Source organism: Rhinopithecus roxellana, chromosome 6 (assembly GCF_007565055.1).
Source record: "Rhinopithecus roxellana isolate Shanxi Qingling chromosome 6, ASM756505v1, whole genome shotgun sequence".
NCBI lineage: Eukaryota > Metazoa > Chordata > Mammalia > Primates > Cercopithecidae > Rhinopithecus > Rhinopithecus roxellana.
Window position 1 is genome coordinate 61,873,623 of NC_044554.1, and position 22,850 is coordinate 61,896,472.

Here is a 22,850-nt window from a genome sequence, read left to right on the forward strand (position 1 = left end):
TGTGCATAGCTTTGTGCAGCTCAGTTAAATAGAGCCAACAGAAGTTCCAAATTTAAGCTGGGGAGTATTTCGAAGAATACTGGTTCTGATTTTCTACCTACCACTTAACTTGATAGGCATAACTCACTCTTCCTCTCCTTACCACTCTCCTATAACAATTATATGTTAATAGAAATATGGCAATAGGATAGTTTAAAAGCAAAGAATTAACAAAAATCTATAAATACACAATAAACAAAGACCCTGGGTTCTGACTCCTAGATAAGATTTTAGGTCTCACCTAGGTTTTGTCATAATTCTAGCACCACCTCCCATTTCCCGAATACTAGATAATTTATGTTCATCAACAGAGAGTTATAGATTTTTAAAGTCTTTTTCTCCTCAATACATCAAAAAAAAAAAAACTTGGGATGTGGGTTGAGCCAGGTAAAAACTTGCTTATAGAATTCAAAATGGTTACTGTCTTTTTTGACCTACATTGACTTTCTATGGAATAAGTATTCAAAGACAGGTAACAATGATAATGACAATGATGGGGCTAATGAGAGCTACATGCATATTAATATTAAAATGGCTTACAATGAGGCTATGTTCAGTCTTCTAGTCAACAACATTATTGTATAATTTCTACTGGTGCTGAGTTTAATTTAGTATGTCAAATTCGTCTCCAGGTTTATAAACTTTTGTGACTATAAACAAAATATATTTCACTCTAACTGGAAGAAAAGCTCTAGATTTCATCTAGTTCATTATAAAGCCATTTTCCATTTCTTATAGGAATGTAGAATAAGAAATATAATTAAAAGAGTAAGTTGCTATTGTTATGATTTATGCATATGCATTATAAAACTAAATGTGTTTTTCCTAATATTACTCCATCTACTCTCTAAAGTTTCTATAAATCAACAATATATGTCCTGAGATTTTTGTATTTTGCCCTGCAACAAACAAGAGAAAAAAATTTAAAGAATAACTTTATACCTACTGAAACAACAATTATTATTATCTATCATAGGTATCTATCATGGAAGCACTAGTAGACAACTCAGCATAACATCTAACATAAACTCTAATTGCAAGAATCACTAAGCACTGATTAATTCCATCATATATTTAACTGCACATCAAACCTGATGATCAAACACCAATTTCGGCCCTCCATCAGCAGCAGTATCCTCACTTAGTAACATCCACGTGTTTGTATCAATGTCATAACGATAGAAGTCACTTTTCAGAGATTTGCTGTTCCTCACAGAGGAATCCAAATAACGCCCCAATGTGTAGATTTGCCTCCGTTGAATGTCAATGCACATTTTATGACACGATCTGGCACTAGGACCATTCTGTAGAGAGAGAGAGAGAAACTAAACAAACAAATGAAAGAGCAAAAAAAAAAAAAAAAAAAAAACAAAAAAAATCAAAGAACAAACAAAAGACAAATTAAATGCCCTTTTTTATTACCTTTCATTAAAAGGTTTCTCAGAAACTCACATCAAGTCAACCAATATGAGTCCAACACTAGGCTTAACTCTCTAAAGAAAAGCAAAAGCAGTAAGCAGTAGGAGACATAAATCTTACCTTAGAAACGCTTAAAATCTACCACGAAAGATGAAATGAACTACACTGCAGCTTATGGCACTCTGTTTATAACATCTATATGGTTTCTACCATATACTGCACTGCATTTTAGTCATTTGTGCACAGAGTTCAATTCCCTATTACATGACAATCTACTTTAAGATATGTTTGGTCTTTATGAACATTTTTGTATTTCTCATCAGACTCTAGCACAAAAGAGGTACTCCAAGAATATTTAGAATCAGTGAATTTCAAAATTAGAAGAAATATCAATAAAATCTCCAGTTTAATCACTTGGACACAGGGTGCGGAACATTACACACCGGGGACTGCCAGGGGATGGGCGGCAGGAGTAGGGATAGCATTAGGAGAAATACCTAATGTAAATGATGAGTTGATGGGTGCAGCAAACCAACATGGCACATGTATACTCACCTATCAAACCTGCACATTGTGCACATGTACCCTAGAACTTAGAGTATAATAAAAAATAAATAAAATCTCTAGTTTAGTTTTCTCCTTTTAAAGATGAGAAAATACAACCCTAGAAGAAAATATTAAGAGCGGGATGATACCTTTAATATGCTAGTGACAGAAACTAATAAGAATCCAAGTCTATGACTTCTTTATCCATCCTTTGCATTGTAAAATTAATTTTCCTGATTGAATAAACAGCACAGCTACAGTAAATAAATAGGGAATAATATTAAGAATAGTATTTATTGATAAATTAGTTAGCTGGTATCACTTGTATCACAGGACCCAATAAAACATAAAACATATTGTAGTATAGTCAAAAGGATTCACGGGGGAAAAAAGAACTTCATTTGCACAGGGTTTAATTAGTTGAAAGGGGGAAAGGAAAGGAAACTAATGTTTGTTAAACAACTCCGAAGTTCTGTTTACACTATTACTGTGTATGTGTGTGTTCCATTTAATCCTTATAACAACCCCGTATGGAATTATTATCACCATTTCACAGAGTTCACTGTCACAAAACTAGGAAGTAAGATAGCAAATCTACGCCCTTGTGTACGACAGCCAAAAACTGGGCTCTTTCACAATTTCAGATTATTTTTTCTAGAAGAGAAACAAAGGCAAAAATATACTTGTTAAAACAGTGTATGCAGTTATGACTGAGATGAAGAATTCTTGCTGCAGAAATAACAGAATTGATGTATAAAGTGGACATAGGAAGCCTGATGAATGACTGACAGAGGAGACAGTTTATGATCTTGCAGTCAATAAAGAACTACTGGTGGTTTCTAAAGCAAGATACAACATAAAAGGCAATATTCTAAGAAGAGTAATCTAGCAGTATTAATTAAGTGAAATGAAGGAATATTAGGCAGGAAGAACAGTATTTTGACAATGAAGTTGATGTAAATGTACACTTTAATATTCATACTATTATTTTTAAACTTATTTTAAAATATTTTTGTCAAAGAATACCTTCAGCAAATAAGGTAAAAATTTTATTTAAGAAAGGATTTCCTCCATAAATAATCTCAAAAACAAAGATGAAGTAACATATAATAAATCTATGCCATAATGCATAGAGTGTAAAACTTGAAATTTTAATAAGAGAATAATAGAACTCCTTGCTTCAACTAAATAAGCACAAATAATATTAAAATGATGATCAAATTATATGCCAAGAAAAAAGAAATAAAGATAAATCAATAGACTAGAAAACATGAAAAAAATAAAGAAAATTAACAAAGTTGGTTCTTTGAAAGACTGATAGAATTATAAACCACTGGCAGACTAATTTTTTACAAAGGAGGGAAAATACAAATTGCCAGTACCAGCAATGAAAGCAAGATTAACACTACAGACTTCCTAGAAATGAAAAAAGAGAGAATACTATCAAAAACAGAGGTAAAATCTGACAACGTAGATAAAACAGACATAATTCCTTAAAAAACCTAACTTACCAAGATAACATGAAATGAAAGAGGAAAACCTGAAGTAATTACACATACTGAAAAACTGAATTCATTATTGCCCATACATCTACACTGGTAAATTGTATCAAGCACTTAAGGAAAAAACGGTATCAGTTTTAGACAAAATTTTTCAGAAAACGGGGAAAAAGAAAAACTCTACTGTTTATCCACATTCTCTTCCATTCCTAGCTTATTTTATGAGGCCAACATAACACTGAAACCAAACAACAATACTACAAAGGAGAAGGAAGAGAAGGGGAAGAAGGAAGAAGAAATGGGGAAGAGGTGGAGAAATCATTTACAGGTGGCTAGGACCCCTTATGAACATAGACAAAACCAATCTTTAACAAAATATTACCAAACAGCAGGAGCAATATATGAAAAGAATATTAATCTGCCACATTAAATTGATAAAGAAGAAAAAACACAAGTATATCAATACATATGTAAAAGAGCATTTGGTAAAATTTATTCATGATCAAAACTCATAGCAAAACAGGAAGAGAAAGACTTTCAATCTGATAACAGATGTAAGAAAATGTAAAATTTAATTTTTCTTAATGACATACTGAATATTCTCCTGCTTAGCTATGAAACAAGACAGGGATGTCTTTTCTTACTACTTATATTTAACATTGCTCTGGAAGTTCAAGTCAATGCAATAAGGAAGGCATTAAAAAATAAAATAAAGGTTGGGCCTGGTGGCTAATGCCTGTAATCCCAGCACTTTGGGAGGCCAAGGCGGGAGGATTCGTTGAGTTCAGTAGTTCAAGACTCCTCTGTATGTTCAACATACAGAGACCCTATCTCTATACATAATTTAAAACTTAGCTGGGCACGGAGGCACGTGCCTGTGGTACCAGCTACTGTACAGACTGAGGTGGAAGGATTGCTTGAGCCCAGAAGGTCGAGGCTGCAGCAAGCCATGATCATGTCACTGCACTCCAGCATGGGCAACAGAGAAAGACTCTGTCTCAAATAAAAAATAAAATAAAATAAAGATGGAAAAGAGAACAGAAAGAAGAAAAATGACTGCTTCTTTAAAATACTCTAAGAAATAAAAAAGAAGCTATTAGAAATAAGTAGACTTAAGGCCGGGCGCGGTGGCTCAAGCCTGTAATCCCAGCACTTTGGGAGGCCGAGACGGGCGGATCATGAGGTCAGGAGATCGAGACCATCCTGGCTAATACGGTGAAACCCTGTCTCTACTAAAAAAAAAAAATACAAAAAACTAGCCGGGCGACGAGGCGGGCGCCTGTAGTCCCAGCTACTCGGGAGGCTGAGACAGGAGAATGGCGTGAACCCGGGAGGCGGAGCTTGCAGTGAGCTGAGAGCCGGCCACTGCACTCCAGCCTGGGCGGCAGAGCAAGACTCCGTCTCAAAAAAAAAAAAAAAAAAAAAAAAAAAAAAAAAAAAAGAAATAAGTAGACTTAACAAAGTGACATGATACGAAGGCAATATTAACAAACCAATTGTATTCCTCTATATTACCAACCAACAAATGGAAAATAAAAATTTTTAAATTCCATTATAACAGCACAAAAAGCAAAATACATTGATATCAAGTTATAAAATATCACAGACCTCTTAAATGGAAAACTTTAAAGAGTGCTGAGAGATAATGAAGACTAAAATAAATGGAGACTAAACCATGTTCATGGAGTAGAAAGATTCAATATCATTAAAACACCAATTTGCAGCCGGGCGCAGGTGCTCATGCCTATAATCTCAGCATTTTAAGAAGCTGAGGTAGGTGGATCACCTGAGGTCAGGATTTCGAGACCAGCCTGGCCAACATGGTGAAACCTCACCTCTACTAAAAATACAAAAATTAGCCAGGCGGGTGCCTGTAATCCCAGCTACTTGGGAGGCTGAAGTAGGAGAATCACTTGAACCTGGGAGAAGGAGGTTGCAGTGAGCCGAGATCACATCATTGCACTCCAGCCTAGGCAACAAGAACAAAACTGCCTCAAAAAAAAAAAAAAAAAAAAATCAAACAACAAAATAAAACCCTACCAATTTGCTCCAAATTAATATATAATTTATCATATTCCCATCATAATCCCAACAGTTTCAGAAATTGATGATTCTAAAATTTATATATTACCTAACTTCATGAATTACTATAAAGGTACTACTATAAAGCTACAGTAATCGAAGGAGTGTCATACTGGTTAAGAAGAGACCAAAATATAATAGAACAGAATAGAGTCCAAGAAGAGACGTATACTTACACGATCAATTGATTTTTGGCCAAGGTGCCAAAGCAAATCAATGAGCCAAGAAGATAGGGAATAACCAGAAATCTCATACATTACAGGCAAAGTATAAAATGGTATAACCATTTTGGGAAAAGTTTTAAGTTTCATTAATGGATGATAAAAGGGTGAGAGTTTGATGAGTAACAGCATATTTTCATAATCTTGAAACATCTCCCTATAAATTACTTGTTAATTATAAATTAGACAAATCTGGTGGGCATCCCCTTAACCAAGTGATTGAAGCTAGTATGAGATAAACTGACATAATGTGTCTCCTGATATGATATAATGAGGAGATGCTAATGTGATCTATGGGTTATTCTTGCTAAAAATATATCATCTAAATCCAATCCTAAGAAAACATACAAACCCAGCTGAAGGATATTCTAAAAAATAACTGCCCTGTACTCTTTAAAAATCATCAAAGTCAAGAAAGACAAAGAAGTTTAGGGAACTATTCTAGACTAAAGATGACTAAAGAAGCACGACACCAAAAAGCAATACATGATCATGGTCTAAATTCTGGGCTGGGGTTGCAGAGTGACAAGGGATGCCTATAAAGAACATTACTGGGGCATTATTAGGATAACAGTCTATATCTGAATAGGAACTGTGGATTAGATTAAAGCAGCAGTTCTCAGTGTGGTCTGGGGTCTCCAAGGTACTTCAAGGGAATCTATAAGGTCAAAGTTATTTTTACAACAATACCAACAAAAAAATTTGTCTTTTCACTCTTATTCTCTTATGAGTGTATGTGAACATATCCGGAGGCTACATGACTTTCCGATACAGCAAATGAATAAAGAAGCATATGAATCCAGATGTCTTTTATTGAGCCAAACATTAAAGAGATTTAGAAAACTACAAAAATGCCACTTGAGGGCCAGGCGCGGTGGCTCACGCCTGTAATCCCAGCACTTTCAGAGGCCGAGGCGGGTGGATTACGAGGTCAAGAGACCAAGACCATCCTGGCCAACATGATGAAACCCCATCTGTACTAAAAATACAAAAATTAGCCAGGCATTGTGGCAGGCGCCTGTAATCCCAACTACTCAGGAGGCTGAGGCTAAGGCAGGAGAATTGCTTGAACCCGGGAGGTGGAGGTTGCAGTGAGCCAAGATCGCACCACTGTACTCCAGCCTGGCGACAGAGTGAGACTCCGTCTCAAAAAAAAAAAAAAAAAAAAAAAAAAAAAGACACTTGACTTAGCATGGTTATCACAGGAAAACACACCTTTGTAATTTTTTGAGCTGTGAATTGATGGCAGTTGCTTTTTCCACGGCATACTATATATTTACTTGAAAGAACAAATAATGATCAAACTATGGTTATTTGGACATTATGGCAGACATTTTCTCAAAAATGAAGGAAGCAGCGCATCCATCTTGAAGAAAAAAATCAACAAAATTTGCTGCCGGTATTCTAACGCATGTTTTCAAGCAAAAATTCGAATTATTGAAAACCTATCTGCCACTGTGATCTTGACACCTTCCCAATACTTAAAAGACTCTAATGAGACTGACAGTGATGTTAACAAATGTGGCATATTTTGTAATACAGTATCCCAAAAACCAATCTTTGAAAGATGTGCATAACTCATGGAACCAATATTTTTCAAGTGACCAACACATGGATAAACATATATTCATAGGTAAAAGATCCAAAGAGCAAAACAGATCAATGGATTTTAACATAACAATGCAAAAAGTTAGCCGGTATGGTTTCAGAGTCTATATTGCAACTATCTTTAAGAAAAAAACACTTGCCAATTTGAGATATGGAATCAAAAAAGAACATATGCAATTATTTGAAAAGGCTATTAAAATACTACTTTCTTTCAAAAACACAACTATATGAGGTCCAACTCTCTTCATGTATTTCACATGTAAAACATGTTGTAAGACAGTAAATGCAGAAGATATGAGAATCTAGCTGCCTTAGCTAGACATTAAAGAGATTTATAAAAATGCAAAACAATGCCACATTTCTCATTTTTCGAAAGGTATTTTTAATAAAATATTTTGTATCCACCTGTAATAGGTTTATTACTATTATTTAAAATTGATTAAAAATATTTAAAGTACTCAGCACTAAGAACACCAATGGGTTTTTTTTTAAAGGTCTAAACGGACCCTGAGACCACAAAGCTTGAGAAGCACTATTACAAGTAAAATCCAACAAGAGCCATGTCTAATTCCTTCAAATGCTACAATTCTGTGAATACTCAAGAAAATGGAGATATGATTTAAACAACAAACAAAAGTAAAGAACATTTTCCCACCCACCCTTTATGAAAAAAATATAATCCAGCCTTTTCCAAGATACCTCTTGCTGTAAATTTGTTTTCATTAATAATCATAGCTTATAGCCACATTATAAAATATTGGATTTTTATAGTTAATCTTAAAAAAGAATCTAGGAACTAGATTGAAGCTAATAAAAATGGCCTTCATTGACTACTTTAAAAAACAATACATTCGTTTTGAACCTATAAAAGCTTACTTGCATACGTACGTGAACATTTAAAATACTTATTCTCTTTTAAAATTTTTTACTTATTTATTTTTTGAGATAGGGCCTTGTTCTGTCGCCCAGGCTGGAGTGCAGTTGTGCTATCATGGCTCACTATAGCCTCAACCTCCCAGGCCCAAGTGATCATCCCACCTCAGCCTAGCCTAAAGTAATCATTCTCTTTGAGAGCTGAGCTATCCTCTTATCCTTCAATCTCCTAAATGTGTTATTAGGTACATATTTAAGTTAATTAAAGTGAATTAAATTAATTTTGCTTTTTAATTGTTTATCATGCTTCTAAAATACATATTCTGGGGTCTCATCAAACAGCAACTGGCACTCACCGGTATGGAAAATTAGATATATGAACTACTAACTGTTCAATTTTGAAAGGAATGAGCATTTATGCTAGATACATATTATCATTCAATTCACAGAAAGATCAACAAAAGGTTTTTATGAGTCTATTAATTAACTATAATAAATCTCAGCTCTGGTACTGAATCACCACGTTACTTATCTCTACTGACTTTGAACTAATAGAAAGTGTTCTCATCAAAATAATCTCTATATTTTAGCAGCACGAGTTTTAAAATAATTACTTATTGCATTATAAATATTACTTACAATATATGTATATGGTATAAAAAATAACAGAATGAAGTTATGTACCGATACCTAGCTTTAGAAGAATAACATTTAATATTACCTTTAAACCCCCGACCCTCTCTGGATTTTGTATTTATCGTTCCCTTTTCTCTGGTATTAATTTCTCATTTAACTTACCTCACCTACTTACTCACTAAAGAGTAAGAATGTGCACATCCTTAAAATACATACATTTTAAAGAATGTCATTCATGCCTTTAAGGAATTCAGATAGGGAAACATGAATATAAATCAATCATTATAGTAAGCCATTCAAGTATTAAAAGGGGTTAAGTGAGCACATCAAAGGAAGCTTTTAATTCTTCTTGGCAGGTCAAGAAAGGCTTTACAGAGAAAGTGAAGTCTGAACTGAGTTTTAAAGAATAAGTGGGTATTTACTAGGTAAGGTTAGGGGGAGATCCTCTGTTAATTCCAAACAAGGAAAACAACATTGCCAAAGGACACAGGTGAGAAAGTTGAATAATTCCAGCAACTATAACTGGCACACAGGAGATGAGGCTGGAAAAGAAATTGAGTAGCAAATCTTGATGAGAAATTTGGAGTTTTTACTCCAAATTTTACTCCAAATTTTCCAAGCAAAAGGAACTGAGATAAATAAATTGTTTTATTATTGTTGTTGTTATTTACAATTTCCTATATCTATGACCTTTAATAGTATCCTGCACCAATTGACTCTGGACTTGGTTACATGATTGCTTTTTGCTATCAGGGAAAGAAAAAAATGGATGGATTGCTCCTGTCTACTTCATCCCCTTTGCAGCCCAGCACCTGCCATGAACACAAGCTCTGGCTAGCCTATATAAAACAGAGCCAGGCAGTCCCAGTTGAAACCACGCTAGATCAGCTGATAGACAGCTGACTCCTAGACAAATTAATGAGCCCAGCCAAAACCAAAAGAATGACCAAGCCAACCTGTAGACTCATGAGCGAATAAATGCTTATTACTATATGCCACTGAAGTTTTATGAGTGCTTGTAATGTAATCAACTGTGTAAACAATAACTGAAACAAAGGCTGAAGCTAACCACAGGGTTTAAGCAGAGGTGTCATAGGATCAAATACAGTATTTGGGGGACTTGTTTTTGTTTTTTTTTTTTTTTTGAGACAGTCTTACTCTGTTGCCCAGGCTGGAGTGCAGTGGCACCATCTCAGCTCACTGCAACCTCCACCTCCTGGGTTCAAGGGATTCTCCTGCTTCAGTCTTCCAGGTAGCTGGGATTACAGGCACCTGCTACCACGCCCAGCTAGTTTCTATTTTTAGTAGTGATGGGGTTTCACCATGTTGGTCAGGCTGGTCTCGAACTACTGAGCTCAGGTGATCTGCTGGCGTCAGCCTCCCAAAGTGCTGGGGTTACAGGCATGAGTCACTGTGCCCAGCCTTGTTTTCGTTTTGAGATAGGGTCTTGCTCTGTCACCCAGGTTGGAGGCAATGCCACAGTAATGGCCCACTGCAGTCTCCACCTCCAGTCCTCAAGCAATTCTCCTGCCTTGGCCTCCCAAAATGCTGTGATTATAGGTGTAAGCCACCACACCAAGCCCAAATATGCTTTTTAAAGACTGTGTTGATGAACAGAGAATAGGTCAACAATGGAGACATAAAAAGTATAAGAAACCATAAAGTTGAAAAAACTGCCAAAAGGAATGGAGAGGAAAACACATTTGAAATGTGGTATTGGATGACCTGTTGGATCATGCCAGGCACTTGGAGAACTGTTGGATCTTAGGCACTAATTAGACACATTCACTGAAGAAGAGGATTTTAGGATGAAACCTAGGCTTAACACAAGAATAATTACAGAGTCATCACCCTAGATTTATGATACTTTAGTAGAAAAAAGTTAATTTTTTTTTTTAAGATTTGCCTTTTGTTGAAGACAGAAATAATAATTTCAGAAAACAGTACTTCAATACTGAAAAAGGAAGGCCACTTACATATCCTTTCCCAGGGGTAAGAAAAGTAAATCAGAATTTCAACATGTATTTGAAAAAATAAAAACTGTCCAGTGATTAATCCCTAAACAGTTTTTATTAACATAGTTTCAGAGTAAGCAAGAACCTAGTTCCCCAGGATTAAAGACACAGCACTAGATCTTTGGAAATGGCCTTCCTAGATCAAAATCAGTGGGTTATGAATTAGGCCTTTTTATCTCCTTTTCATTTGAGGCTCCTACCGTTTTCTTACAGTTCATTTTTCACTTTATATCCTGAAACAGTTTAAATGGCGAGTGCAATTAAAATGTTCTATAACGATTTGAAAAAATAATAAATGAATCAATATTTGCTTTACTCCAGGATATAATCATGCACTTAATTCAAAGCCATAAACCTAAGCCATCTTATTCACTATGGAAATGCTTTATGTATATGTGCATACATAGACATGCACATGCATACATATGTACAATTTTAACAAAAGATATATCATTTATGAAAACTGACATATAATAAAATAACAGGGGCCAAAATAGTGAGATAGTGAGAGTGTCAAAAGCACAATATTGCAGAAGAAATAAAAATAAGATGAACGTTAAAAATAAGAATAGAGGTAGTGGAGACATGAGCAAAAAAAGTTACACAGTTACATTTCTAGAAATCCCCATTTCTATCTCTCTCTATAAAACAGATTTGGTTGTGTATCAGTAGCTGAAGAGCCAGTTATAGAAGCTGAAATTCAAGAGTACTTAAAAAAAATCTGTTTACCACAAACTCTATTGCTACTACTGCTGATAGACATTAGTGAAGAATATAATCACGCCGAAAATCAAGTGCACATCTACGCCCCTACTGTAATAGAGATGGATGAAAAGTCTGAGAACTTGCCTCTTTTTCAGTGTCTCTAGAGATACACGTCCATTGGTTCTCCTTCACACTGTACGCCCAGAAGTCAGCAAGATCTTGTGTTCCATCCCAGCCACCAAACAAATAAACAGTCTCTATGAAAATCGGAAAAATATGTGTTAAAAAAAAAAGGACAAAACAAGCATAGGCACCCAAACCTACAGCTGCTTCTAAGACCACTTAAGAAGGCACATCTAAATAAATTTTAAAATAAAAATTTTAACCTGAAACTCTCTCAAATATATACTAGACTAGTATATCCTAAGCATGAATGGATGCTGCAGAACCACTATTTTGAGAGATTTATAAAAATACAGATAAGTAGGAGGCATCTCCCAAGATTCTGATTGCACAGGTTTTCAATGGGTAAAAATGAGTCTGTATTTGCAAAGTATCCCAGAAAAATCTAATGTGCAGCTGGTTTGGAGCTTCTGTGTTTGGCCTTGAAAACTTTACATTTACCAGCTTCTTAATAATGTAGCCACTTTTTATCCGCTATGGAATTTTTATTTTTATTTTTATTTTTATTTATTTTTTCTGAGACGGAGTCTGGCTCTGTCGCCCAGGCTGGAGTGCGGTGGCCGGATCTCAGCTCACTGCAAGCTCCGCCTTCCAGGTTCACGCCATTCTCCTGCCTCCGCCTCCCAAGTAGCTGGGACTACAGGCGCCCGCCACCTCGCCCGGCTAGTTTTTTGTATTCTTTAGTAGAGACGGGGTTTCACCGTATTAGCCAGGATGGTCTCGATCTCCTGACCTTGTGATCCGCCCGTCTCGGCCTCCCAAAGTGCTGGGATTACAGGCTTGAGCCACCGCGCCCGGCCCCGCTATGGAATTTTTAAATTCAGATTGTAAAAAATAAAAACTCCAGAGGAATATATAGTGTAAAAATATAGCATAAGAACATTTAGCTGTTTTTGAAGAAAGTCATATTAAAGGTAATTTCTCTCTACTGCTATATCAAAAACAATGGCTAAAACTAGCTTTCAGTTAAAATTAGATATCTTAAGAAAAAGAGATCCGTAGCTTTGATATTCCTATAAAAACTGGGGAAAATTTTTCCAAATATATGGTGGTACTTTTAACTCATCAGAAATTATCCTTTAAGTCATTCTAAGTATCTTGAGAATTTGGTTTCTTCTGACTCTGAAATGTCTACTATATTCACAGACTTTATCACTGACAAAACTGATTTTCTTGCTCAGTGAATAATGAATCTTTACATATAACACTGTGTATCATACATCCTTCTTTATTTTCATTATTCATTTATTTTGAGACTGGGTCTCTGTTACCCAGGCTGGAGTGCAGTGGTGCAATCATAGCTCACTGCAGCCTCCTGGGTTCACGCAATCCCCCCGATCCAGCCTCTTGAGTAGCTGGGACTACAAGCATGTGCCACCATGCCCAGCTAACATTTTTTCTGGGGAGTGGTGGGGGTACAGACAGGGGCTCACTATGTTGTCCAGGCTGGTATTGAACTCCTGGCCTCAAGCAATCCTCCTGCCTCAGCCTCCCAAAGTGCTGGGATTATAGGCAGGAGCCACCCCATCTGGCCCTTTCTTTATGCAATAATAGTGCGTTTCCAACTGGGCGCGGTGGCTCACGCCTGTAATCCCAGCACTTTTCGGGAGCTGAGGCGGGTGCATCATGAGGTTAGGTGTTTGAGACCAGCCTGGCCAACACAGTGAAACCCTGTTTCTACTAAACATACAACAAAATTAGCCAGGTGTGGTGACAGGCGCCTGTAATCCCAGCTATTCAGGAGGCTGAGGCAGGAGAATCACTTAAACCTGGGAGGCAGAGGTTGCAGTGAGCTGAGATCACGCCACTGCACTCCAGCCTGGGGTGACAGTGTGAGACTGTCTCAAAAAATAAAACACACAAAAAAAGTTGTTTCCTTTCTTCAAATATTTCCCCTTGTAACTGTTTTAAGTCTACCAGTTGTATAAGCTCACCAATGATTATCTTTTAATGTTAAATAAAACACTATATGAAAACTGTAAAGTCATGTACTCTCTAACTAACACGCTTTAGGCCTGTATATATGGAAGCTGTCATCTAAGTTACATCCCACCATGCAGGGTTACAATTCAAAGCGTACTTGGAAATACCAGAAGACTATTTAAGAAAACCTTTTGTCATTCACAGAGTTAGGCTATCTTCTACAAGATTGCTGTCATATCTGCATATAATTTCAAACTCTAAGTAATTTTTCAAGTGATTTGTCTCTTCTATCCCCCAAATACCTGGGGAAATAAAAAAAAATGTTTCACTGTTTTCTGGATAAGAACAGGCCACTGGAACACGACTAAGTTCTAGTACTAACTGGGTGATCAGTACAGATCATTTAAACCTCCTAGGTTTTAGTTTTTTCGTCTGCAAAACTCTCAGTGTTGTGAAGTCCTTCAGATATAAGTTACATGAGGCCAGGCACAGTGGCTCATTTGAGGTCGGGAGTTCGAGACCAGCCTGGTCAACATGGTGAAATCCCATCTCTACCAAAAATACAAAAATTAGCCTTTCATGGTGGCACACATCTGTAATCCCAGCTACTCAAGAGGCTGAGGTAGGAGAATCGCTTGAACCTAGGAGGTGGAGGCTTCTGTGAGCTGAGATTGCACCACTTCACTCCAGCCTGGGCAACACAGCGAGACTCCATCTTAAAAAAAAAAAAAAGTTACATGAAAACTTTCTGAAGGCTGACAAGTATGAATATCATTTCTACCTTTAAAATATGCATAAAAATGAAAAATACTCTATAGTTACTAAGTACAATAAAAATGATATTATAACTGACTACATGCCTAATTCAGTACATAAAACACTTTTGGCACTGTATAAGTGTGAAATAATGCCAATTATTTTAAACTACCAAAAAAACTGTCCTATCTTGGAACTATAAAACAATCCATTATCATCAGTTAAGTAACATTCTGTTTCCAAAATGGCACACGGTAATACTCAGACACATAATTTTACAGCAAAAAAAAAAAAAAAAAAAAAAAAATTAAAGAATTTTCATCTGGCTTAAAAATTATTTGCCAAGGCCTCACTAAAAGGAAATTAACCCTGTTAAATTCTGAAGCCTGGAGAGGGGTATATAACTAAAATAGCAATAGCAATTGACCTTTTGTTTTACAGTGTTTCTGGGTACCCTCTGGATAAGGTTACCCTGGTTCATTAACTTTAATAACCCTTCCTCTTGGGCTCTGGGTTCTCAATGTTCTTTCTGAAAAGCAGGTCTCTTTGTACGCATAAATTCTCACAGCAAAGAAAACCCACATTTCCACAACAGCCTCATTGATAGCTGAGCAAAATAAAATCTGGCACGCAGTAAGCATCCTAATGGAATTAAGCCAAGATGTCATTCCTATCCATGAAGGCTTTGTGGTCCCAACTGAAGTTTAATAGTAAAATTAAATGAATCGGATGGAAACTGAGCCTTCTGACATACCTGAATGAAAATGCATAACAAAAATTTTAATTAATTCATCTAATTATTTAAGTCATGCAAAGAAGAACTATTATCCGGAAACAGACACCAGAAAAGGTATTATTTAATGTACAAAGGATATCAAAGACCTTTAAAAATTATGGATATAACTGGAGAAAACTGTAGAGAGAAGTAAGGAAGTAAAAAGGAGAAAAAAAAAGTATTAATATTTGCAGCAGGGTAGTAGATTAGTTAGGGAAGCGCATTCTCGTGCTTATACGCTCTGTAATAATTCATTTACATCTGGGGCAGTACAATCCTCTTCAAGGAGCAACCCCTTCACCCCTTCTCTATATTTTTTCTGAATGGGGTATAGGCTATAGTGTCTATCCATTTCTCCCAGCACTTTGAGGAACGTTTATTCAACACTTTTTGAGTACTGAGAATTAGCAAAGCACTTTAGAGAATTAAAAAGAAAAAAGACATAGTCCCCAGTCCCTATCCTCAAGGAACTTACAATCTAGTCAAGAATATCAACAGGCAAACAGATCAACATAACGCAAGGCAGACTAAATGTCATAAGAAAGGTAAACAAGGTAAAAAGCACCATGAGGGTTCAAAAGACGGAAGAGAGTATATCTGGCTGAGGGGACTCAGAAGAGATTTCATGGTGACAGTGGTATTTGACCTATGCACCAGCAGGAAGGCAGGATACAGAACAAAAAAAAAAAAAAAAAAAAAAAAGAGGGCTTTTCAAGCAGAGTAAAAAGAGTAACAAAAGTATAGAGACAGAAAAACACATCAAAAGTGTTTTAAGGAACGTGTACTCTCGCCAGGCAAATCCTGGCTACAATCCTGGCTCTATCACCACAGCTATGTGACCACCACACAGTTCCTTAACTATTGGTTTCTCAGTCTCTAAGATGTGATACAGTGTCCATCCCATAAAGCTGCTGTGAGAATTAAATTAAATTGAAGAATGCATGTTAAATGGTTAAACTGTATGATGAATAAAAATACTGTTTGATTTAAAAGAAAGCACAGGTAGGAGGTGGAGAGGAGGTTAAAAGACAGGCAGTCCAGATCATGGAAGGGATTAAATAACAGGATAAGGGCTTTGAACTTGATTCCACACAGACAGTGGAGAAGCCACAGAAGATCTTAGGCAGAGGGGTAACAAGGTAACATCTGAACTTGCAGCATACAGGACTGACTGAAGGAGTTGAGAATGACAGGGATTGGCGGTAAAGTGGCCAGTAATAGCTTATGTTCGAAATGTCAAACAAATTTCATTCTAAAACACTGAGTCAATCAATCACCAATCAATCTATTTTTCATTACTTAGGCCACAAAAGCTAAAATTCAACCATATTCTTTGGTATACTACATGTACCAATTTGGTACCAGTATAAAACAAACTCTGGAGCTACCTACTACCAGTAGTACTAATCTACACATCTTATATGCACTAAAAATAATGTAGAAATGTAAGGTATATAAAGATATCTCAGTGTCTTTTTGCACAATGCAACAGGCTTTTTATTTTTAGTGCCCAAGTGCAATATCTGTCTTCTACTTTGATTTTTAGGATAAATCAGACTGTGCTGATTGCATAACCCTCCACAAGATGGCACACTGCTTTTGCAATTAAATCAGTTTTCCAGTTTTTCCACTTTGACACTGTATAAGATGCATATACTATGCATTGACATAGCCCTGACCCAAAACTTAGACAAAATTCATGTATCAAAAAGAAGAGGTAGGGGAAGGGTTAACAGGCTGGTGAAAGAAGTTACCTTAATTCTTAGTTTAGACACTGACAGAAAAACAAAATTTTTTTAAAAAAAGGTTTTAAGAAACACAAATTTATCTTTAAGGCAGAAATAAAACTCTATAATAATTAGATGAAGAGTTTAAATCCTTCTAAAAGTGAAGTTTAGTAAGACTTAAATTAACATGACAATTTTTGAAGAGAGAAATAAATGGTAAGGGGGAAAATATTTTATATGTTCTTTACCCTTCCCTTCTTAAGCCATCCCCTTGAAGTATCATGACCCAGCAGATTATCAACTGGATTCACTGCCTCCCTTTTTAAATAGAACTGTATTCTTATGTAAAGCTATGGTTACAACACTATCTAAATCTTTTGGGTGAATTCAACATACAGTCACTTTCCTTGCTAAAAGGCTGAATGTTATGCCTATGACAATATATTTTGTATTCTTAATGAAGTCTGCATTTCAGAATTACTTTGTTAACTGTGTAAAAGAAAGATGCACATTACTTTCAGAAATACAGCCACATGAATAAATTCGTAATAGCAACCAAAACCCATGTTTAGGCACTCCCTTCAAGTTTCTTTAAGGAACATCAAGAAAAACTGTATGTGGTACCACAAAATAAAAGCACTTTCAGGCTGGACGTGGTGGCTCACTCCTGTAATCCCAGCACTTTGGGAGGCCGAGGCAGGAGGATCACCTGAGGTCGGGAGTTCGAGACCAGCCTGACCAACATGGAGAAACCTTGGCTCTCCTAAAAATACAAAATTAGCCGGGCGTGGTGGCACATGCCTGTAATCCCACCTACTCGGGAGGCTGAGGCAGGAGAATCGCTTGAACCCAGGATGTGGAGGTTACGGTGAGCTGAGATTGCGCCATTGCACTCCAGCCTGGACGACAAGAGCAAGACTCCATCTCAATAAATAAATAAATAAATACATAAATAAATTAATTAAATAATTAAAAATAATAAATAAAAGCACTTTCATATAATAGCTACAGAATAGTTAAAGGTTCAAATTTCTACAGAAGGGCTCTTCCAAGTGACAAGCAACTCTCCATCAACTTCTTTTGTAGATACCAAATATTAGAGCTTTGCCTAAGTCTTCATACCTGTTCTGATTGCGAAAGAAGAAAAAGGCTTAAACTGTAGGTTCTCAAAATGTAATGAGCGTTACACAACAAGGAACAGCCTAACATAATGGAAATTTATTAATACATTTCTAACTCAGCAAACTTCCACACGGAAACAAAATAGACATGGCTTTTCTCTCTTTCTATTCACTGTTCTTATCTCAGTTGAAAACTAAGTCACAGTTGAAGAATCTTATGGAGAGATGCCAGGTACAGGGATTACAATTAATAAAACTGATCCAGTAGGACAAATCCAGTAGGACAAAATACAACATTCCTTCTCTACCATGGCATGAATGATAGGACTCCCTTAGGATGGAAGAAAGCTTTGAAAATTAATTAATAAAATTTGTGCCATCATACACCTTTTAAAATGGTCACTGTATCCTTAGAGAAGGCAGCAATATGGGGGGAAAAAACCCTATAGACTAAAAAAAGAAAATAAAATCTACGTACTACTAAGTTTCTAATATCTAAGAAAACAAGGTATATGAAACACCGGGAAGCAACAATTGCTTTAAAATATAAGCCATATTAAATAAGCTAAAATTAACTTTATGAAGTTTTACTCTAGTGAAGGTGTTCTTTTTAAAAAAAAATTTCTAGAGACAGAATCTTGCTCTGTTGCTTGGACTGGAGTGCAGTGGCACAATCATAGCTCACTGCAGCCTCGAACTTCTGGGCTCAAGCTATCCAAGCCTCAGCCTCCCACACAGCTGGGACTACAGGCACTTGTCACCACGCCTGGCTAATTTAAAAAAATATTTTGTAGAGACAGAGGTCTTGCTATGTTGCCCAGGCTGATCTCGAACTCCCAGCCTCAAGTGATCCTTCCATCTCGGCATCCCAAAACTCTGGGATTATAGGTATGAGCTACCATGTCTGGCCAGTGTTCTTAATTTTGTGAGTTAATAAGAGTCTCTTTGATTATCTAAAGCCATGGATTCTCTTCCTAGAAAAAATTTGCAAATAGACAACATGTTGCACCTAACTTCAACAGATAAAGAACCCTTGTGCTGGAAAACTTCAAAATGCGTATTTAAAATAATAACTGAGCTTCTTTAAACTATATTTTACTACTTATGTACCAATTTTGTTAACATGGAATTTCCTGGTTGTTCAAACTCTACTTAGAGAAAGTTATTCTTTACTACTAAACCTACCTGATCTTCATCAACAAAATTCTTATATGCACTTTAGTATTTTGTCTCAAAAATATTATAAATATATTTATGGTTTCCCTTCCCTAAGGCACCAATTATATAAAAGATTAAACAAATTTACCAAAATAACATTGGTTTTTTAGAATGTGGAATTATGAGTGAGTTACTTTTTCCCCTCAACACTGCTTTTCAAATTGTTTTAAACTTTTTCAAAAATTTTTTAATTACTTTTTTTTTTTTTTTTTTCTAAGAGACGGGGTTTCATTGTGTTGGCCAGGATGGTCTCGATCTCCTGACCTCGTGATCCGCCTGTCTCGGCCTCCCAAAGTGCTGGGATTACAGGCTTGAGCCACTACGCCCGGCCTAATTTTTTAATTACTTCAAAACATTTTCATAGTGAAATTTTGTCCAATGATACAAAAAAAAACAAAAGAAAATTCCTTTGAGTTATATAAAATTATCTCAGCATAATTAATCACTGCTGCATATTAATATATGGCATATCAAATGCATGTTATATAAATAATATACGCATATATAAAATACATTATTTCATTTAACTCTCACAATTACTTAGTTTATTATCACCATTTAAATCAATACAATTCATTCAAGATTGAACAAGAAGTCAAGGTTAGAGCCAGGATTCAATCTCAGGGATGTCAGACACCCATCCTTCCTTCCCACAAACTTAACACCTACCTATTATATTTGGCTGCCATATCATTAAGATCCAACTAGAAAGGTTCTTTCAAAGATTGATGATAAAATACAATCTCTTTGAAAGTGATTAAGATCAACCTGATAATTAAGATAACTGCTGATCAATAACACAGCTATGGTACCTAAATGATTAAATAAATACTAACAGTATATGAAAGCCCTCAGTAAATCATGCTACTAATAGTCATAACAGAAACAGAGAAGAAATTTTGGAGAGAAAAACCCAAGGATATACCAGACTCTGCACTTGAGCCCAAACCAAGTTCAGAAAGCAACAAATTTTACTTTAACAAATGCAAAGCTCTGTATTTAGTTTTTCTACCTAGATCCCAAAGTAATGATAATTACAGCTTTGGGAAGCATAGTCTAAATGGTATAACAAGCAGAATCCGAAAATTTGAATATGTTTGAATATAACCAATAAAACAGATCCACCACAGAAAATATTTTTCTTTCTACCCAAAGGAAAATGAATTTTAAAACTTTGGTCCAATCCAACAAATATTTAGTGCATGTCTACTTCATACTAGGCCCTCTAGTCATAAAAATAAATGAGGCAAGATCCTTGGCCTTCCCCCTTGTCCATGGGGGCTGGGAAGCTGGAGAGACAGAAATGGTATACACAATACCTATGTGAACAACTCTAAAACAATGTGGAAATTTTTTTGGGGGGGGAACGGAGTCTGGCTCTGTCGCCCAGGCTGGGGTGCAGTGGCTAGATCTCAGCTCACTGCAAGCTCCGCCTCCTGGTTTTACGCCATTCTCCTGCCTCAGCCTCCCAAGTAGCTGGGACTACAGGCGCCCGCCACCTCGCCCGGCTAGTTTTTTGTATTTTTTAGTAGAGACGGGGTTTCACCGTGTTAGCCAGGATGGTCTCGATCTCCTGACCTCATGATCCGCCCGTCTCGGCCTCCCAAAGTGCTGGGATTACAGGCTTGAGCCACCGCGCCCGGCCCAATGTGGAAATTATTGTAGTAATAATGGTTTGAACAGTGTTACATACATACAGAGGGAATTATTATTTTGCTTAGATCTATCTCCTGAACCTCAAACTAATATATCCAACTGCTTACTTGACATACCTATGTAGATGTCTAACTGGCATCTCAAACTTAACTTGTCTCAAATCAAGTTGCTGAACAACCCACCATATGGGATCCTCTCGTACCCATCTTAGAGAATGGTTACACCATTTTTCTAATTGTTCAGGTCAAAACTTTAAGTCATCCTTAGCTTCTTTTTCTCACACTCCTCATCCAGTTCCTCAAAAAATCCTGTCAGCTCTATATGATACCTTTTAAAATACATCCAAAACGTGACCAATTTTCAACATTACTACTACCATTCTGGTATAAGCCAATGCTGTAACCACTTCTCAGATGAGCAACAGGCTCCTTAAAGGACTCGCTACCCTTCACTCAATTTGTTTTGTTAAACTGCAAGGTCAGTTCATAGCGTTTCTTAAACCCAACAATGGCTTCCCACTTCACTCTGCACATAGGTTAAAGTCCCAAACAAAGTCCTAAAAAACTCAACACAATTTGTCTCCCCAGCTATTTCTCTGACTTCACCTCTTACCACTCTCTTTCTCACATATCTCTGATCTAGCAACAAAAATTCTGGAAAAAAACCAAGAGTAGTAGAAAGGTGGCAATGTTTTACTTTGTAATAATATTTGTTCAATAATGAATATCACCTGTATGAAGACACTTTATTTGAATACCTGGTTCAGCAGTACTTACCATAAAATGTCAAAAATTAAGGGATTAAGCTCTTTAAGAATATCTGTAATGAGGCCAGGCACGATGGCTCATGTATGTAATCCCAGCACTTTGGGAGGCCAAGACAGGATGGTCACTTGAGGTCAGAAGTTCAGGACCAGCCTGGCCAACATGGCAGAACAGTGTCCTACTAAAAATACAAAAATTAGCTGAGTGGGCGCCTATAACCCCAGCTATCTTGGGAGGCTGAGACAGAAGAATCGCTTGAACCCCAGAGGCAGAGGTTGCAGTGAACCGAGATCACGCCACTGCACTCCAGCCTGGGCAACAGAGCGAGACTCTATCTAAAAAAAAAAAAAAAAAAAAAAAAAAAAAAATATACATATATATATATATATATAAAATGAATCTTCCCAGAAAACTACACAAAGACAAAAATTTTGCACACCATTTAAAGACTATCATGAGAACAAAAAATGAACAGCAATAGCTAGCTGAGACAAAAGATTGGGAATGCCACGGTGTGAAAGTTGTTAGACTTCTGAATAGTGTTTTCTGGTTTCTTTTGTTTTCTCCTGATCAGATTCCTGGATTACCCACATGCACAACCAGAGACCTGTTTAATTTAACCTGAACCGTAATTTTAGTGTTGTGAAAGTTCAGAGCTTTTCCTATTGAGTTCCAGGGCATCTTTCCTTGTATTTCTCTCTGCTTCCAGACACTGGAATCCACAGAAGTTGCCTCACTACTGCCCTACCTCAGTTTGAACCCCAACCTAATTGTCTCACCAGTTTCTACCACAAAAAAATTAATAAAAATCAACTCCCAAATCAATTTTACTAGAGAAAACTTCTAAGAATTTGGTGAGTAAAGAAAGAGTCACGTCATGAAATGTGGCATTCTGCCATCCTTCTGGCTCTACTTACCACTTATCTCAAGCTTGTCCAACCTGCAGCCCATGGGCTGCGCGAGGCCCAGAATGGCTTTCAATGTGGCCCAACTTAAATTTGTAAACTTTCTTAAAATATTATGAGACTTTTTTTGTGATCTTTTTTTTTAAGCTCATAAGCTATCATTAGTGTATTTATGTGTG

At 36.5% G+C, this 22,850-nt stretch overlaps 1 protein-coding gene across 3 annotated transcripts in view; it reads right to left on the reverse strand.

The window, feature by feature from the left end:
* The window catches only part of MKLN1 (muskelin 1), a 169,263-nt gene that overhangs the window by 54,213 nt on the left and 92,200 nt on the right, over nt 1–22,850 (reverse strand). For all 3 annotated transcript variants that reach the window (XM_030932520.1, XM_030932519.1, XM_030932521.1), the window contains exons 9-10: nt 11,788–11,900; nt 1,131–1,343 (exon numbers count right to left, since the gene is read on the reverse strand). In XM_030932520.1, coding sequence (XP_030788380.1) covers nt 1,131–1,343; nt 11,788–11,900 — 326 coding nt within the window. The remainder of the gene's footprint in view (nt 1–1,130; nt 1,344–11,787; nt 11,901–22,850) is intronic.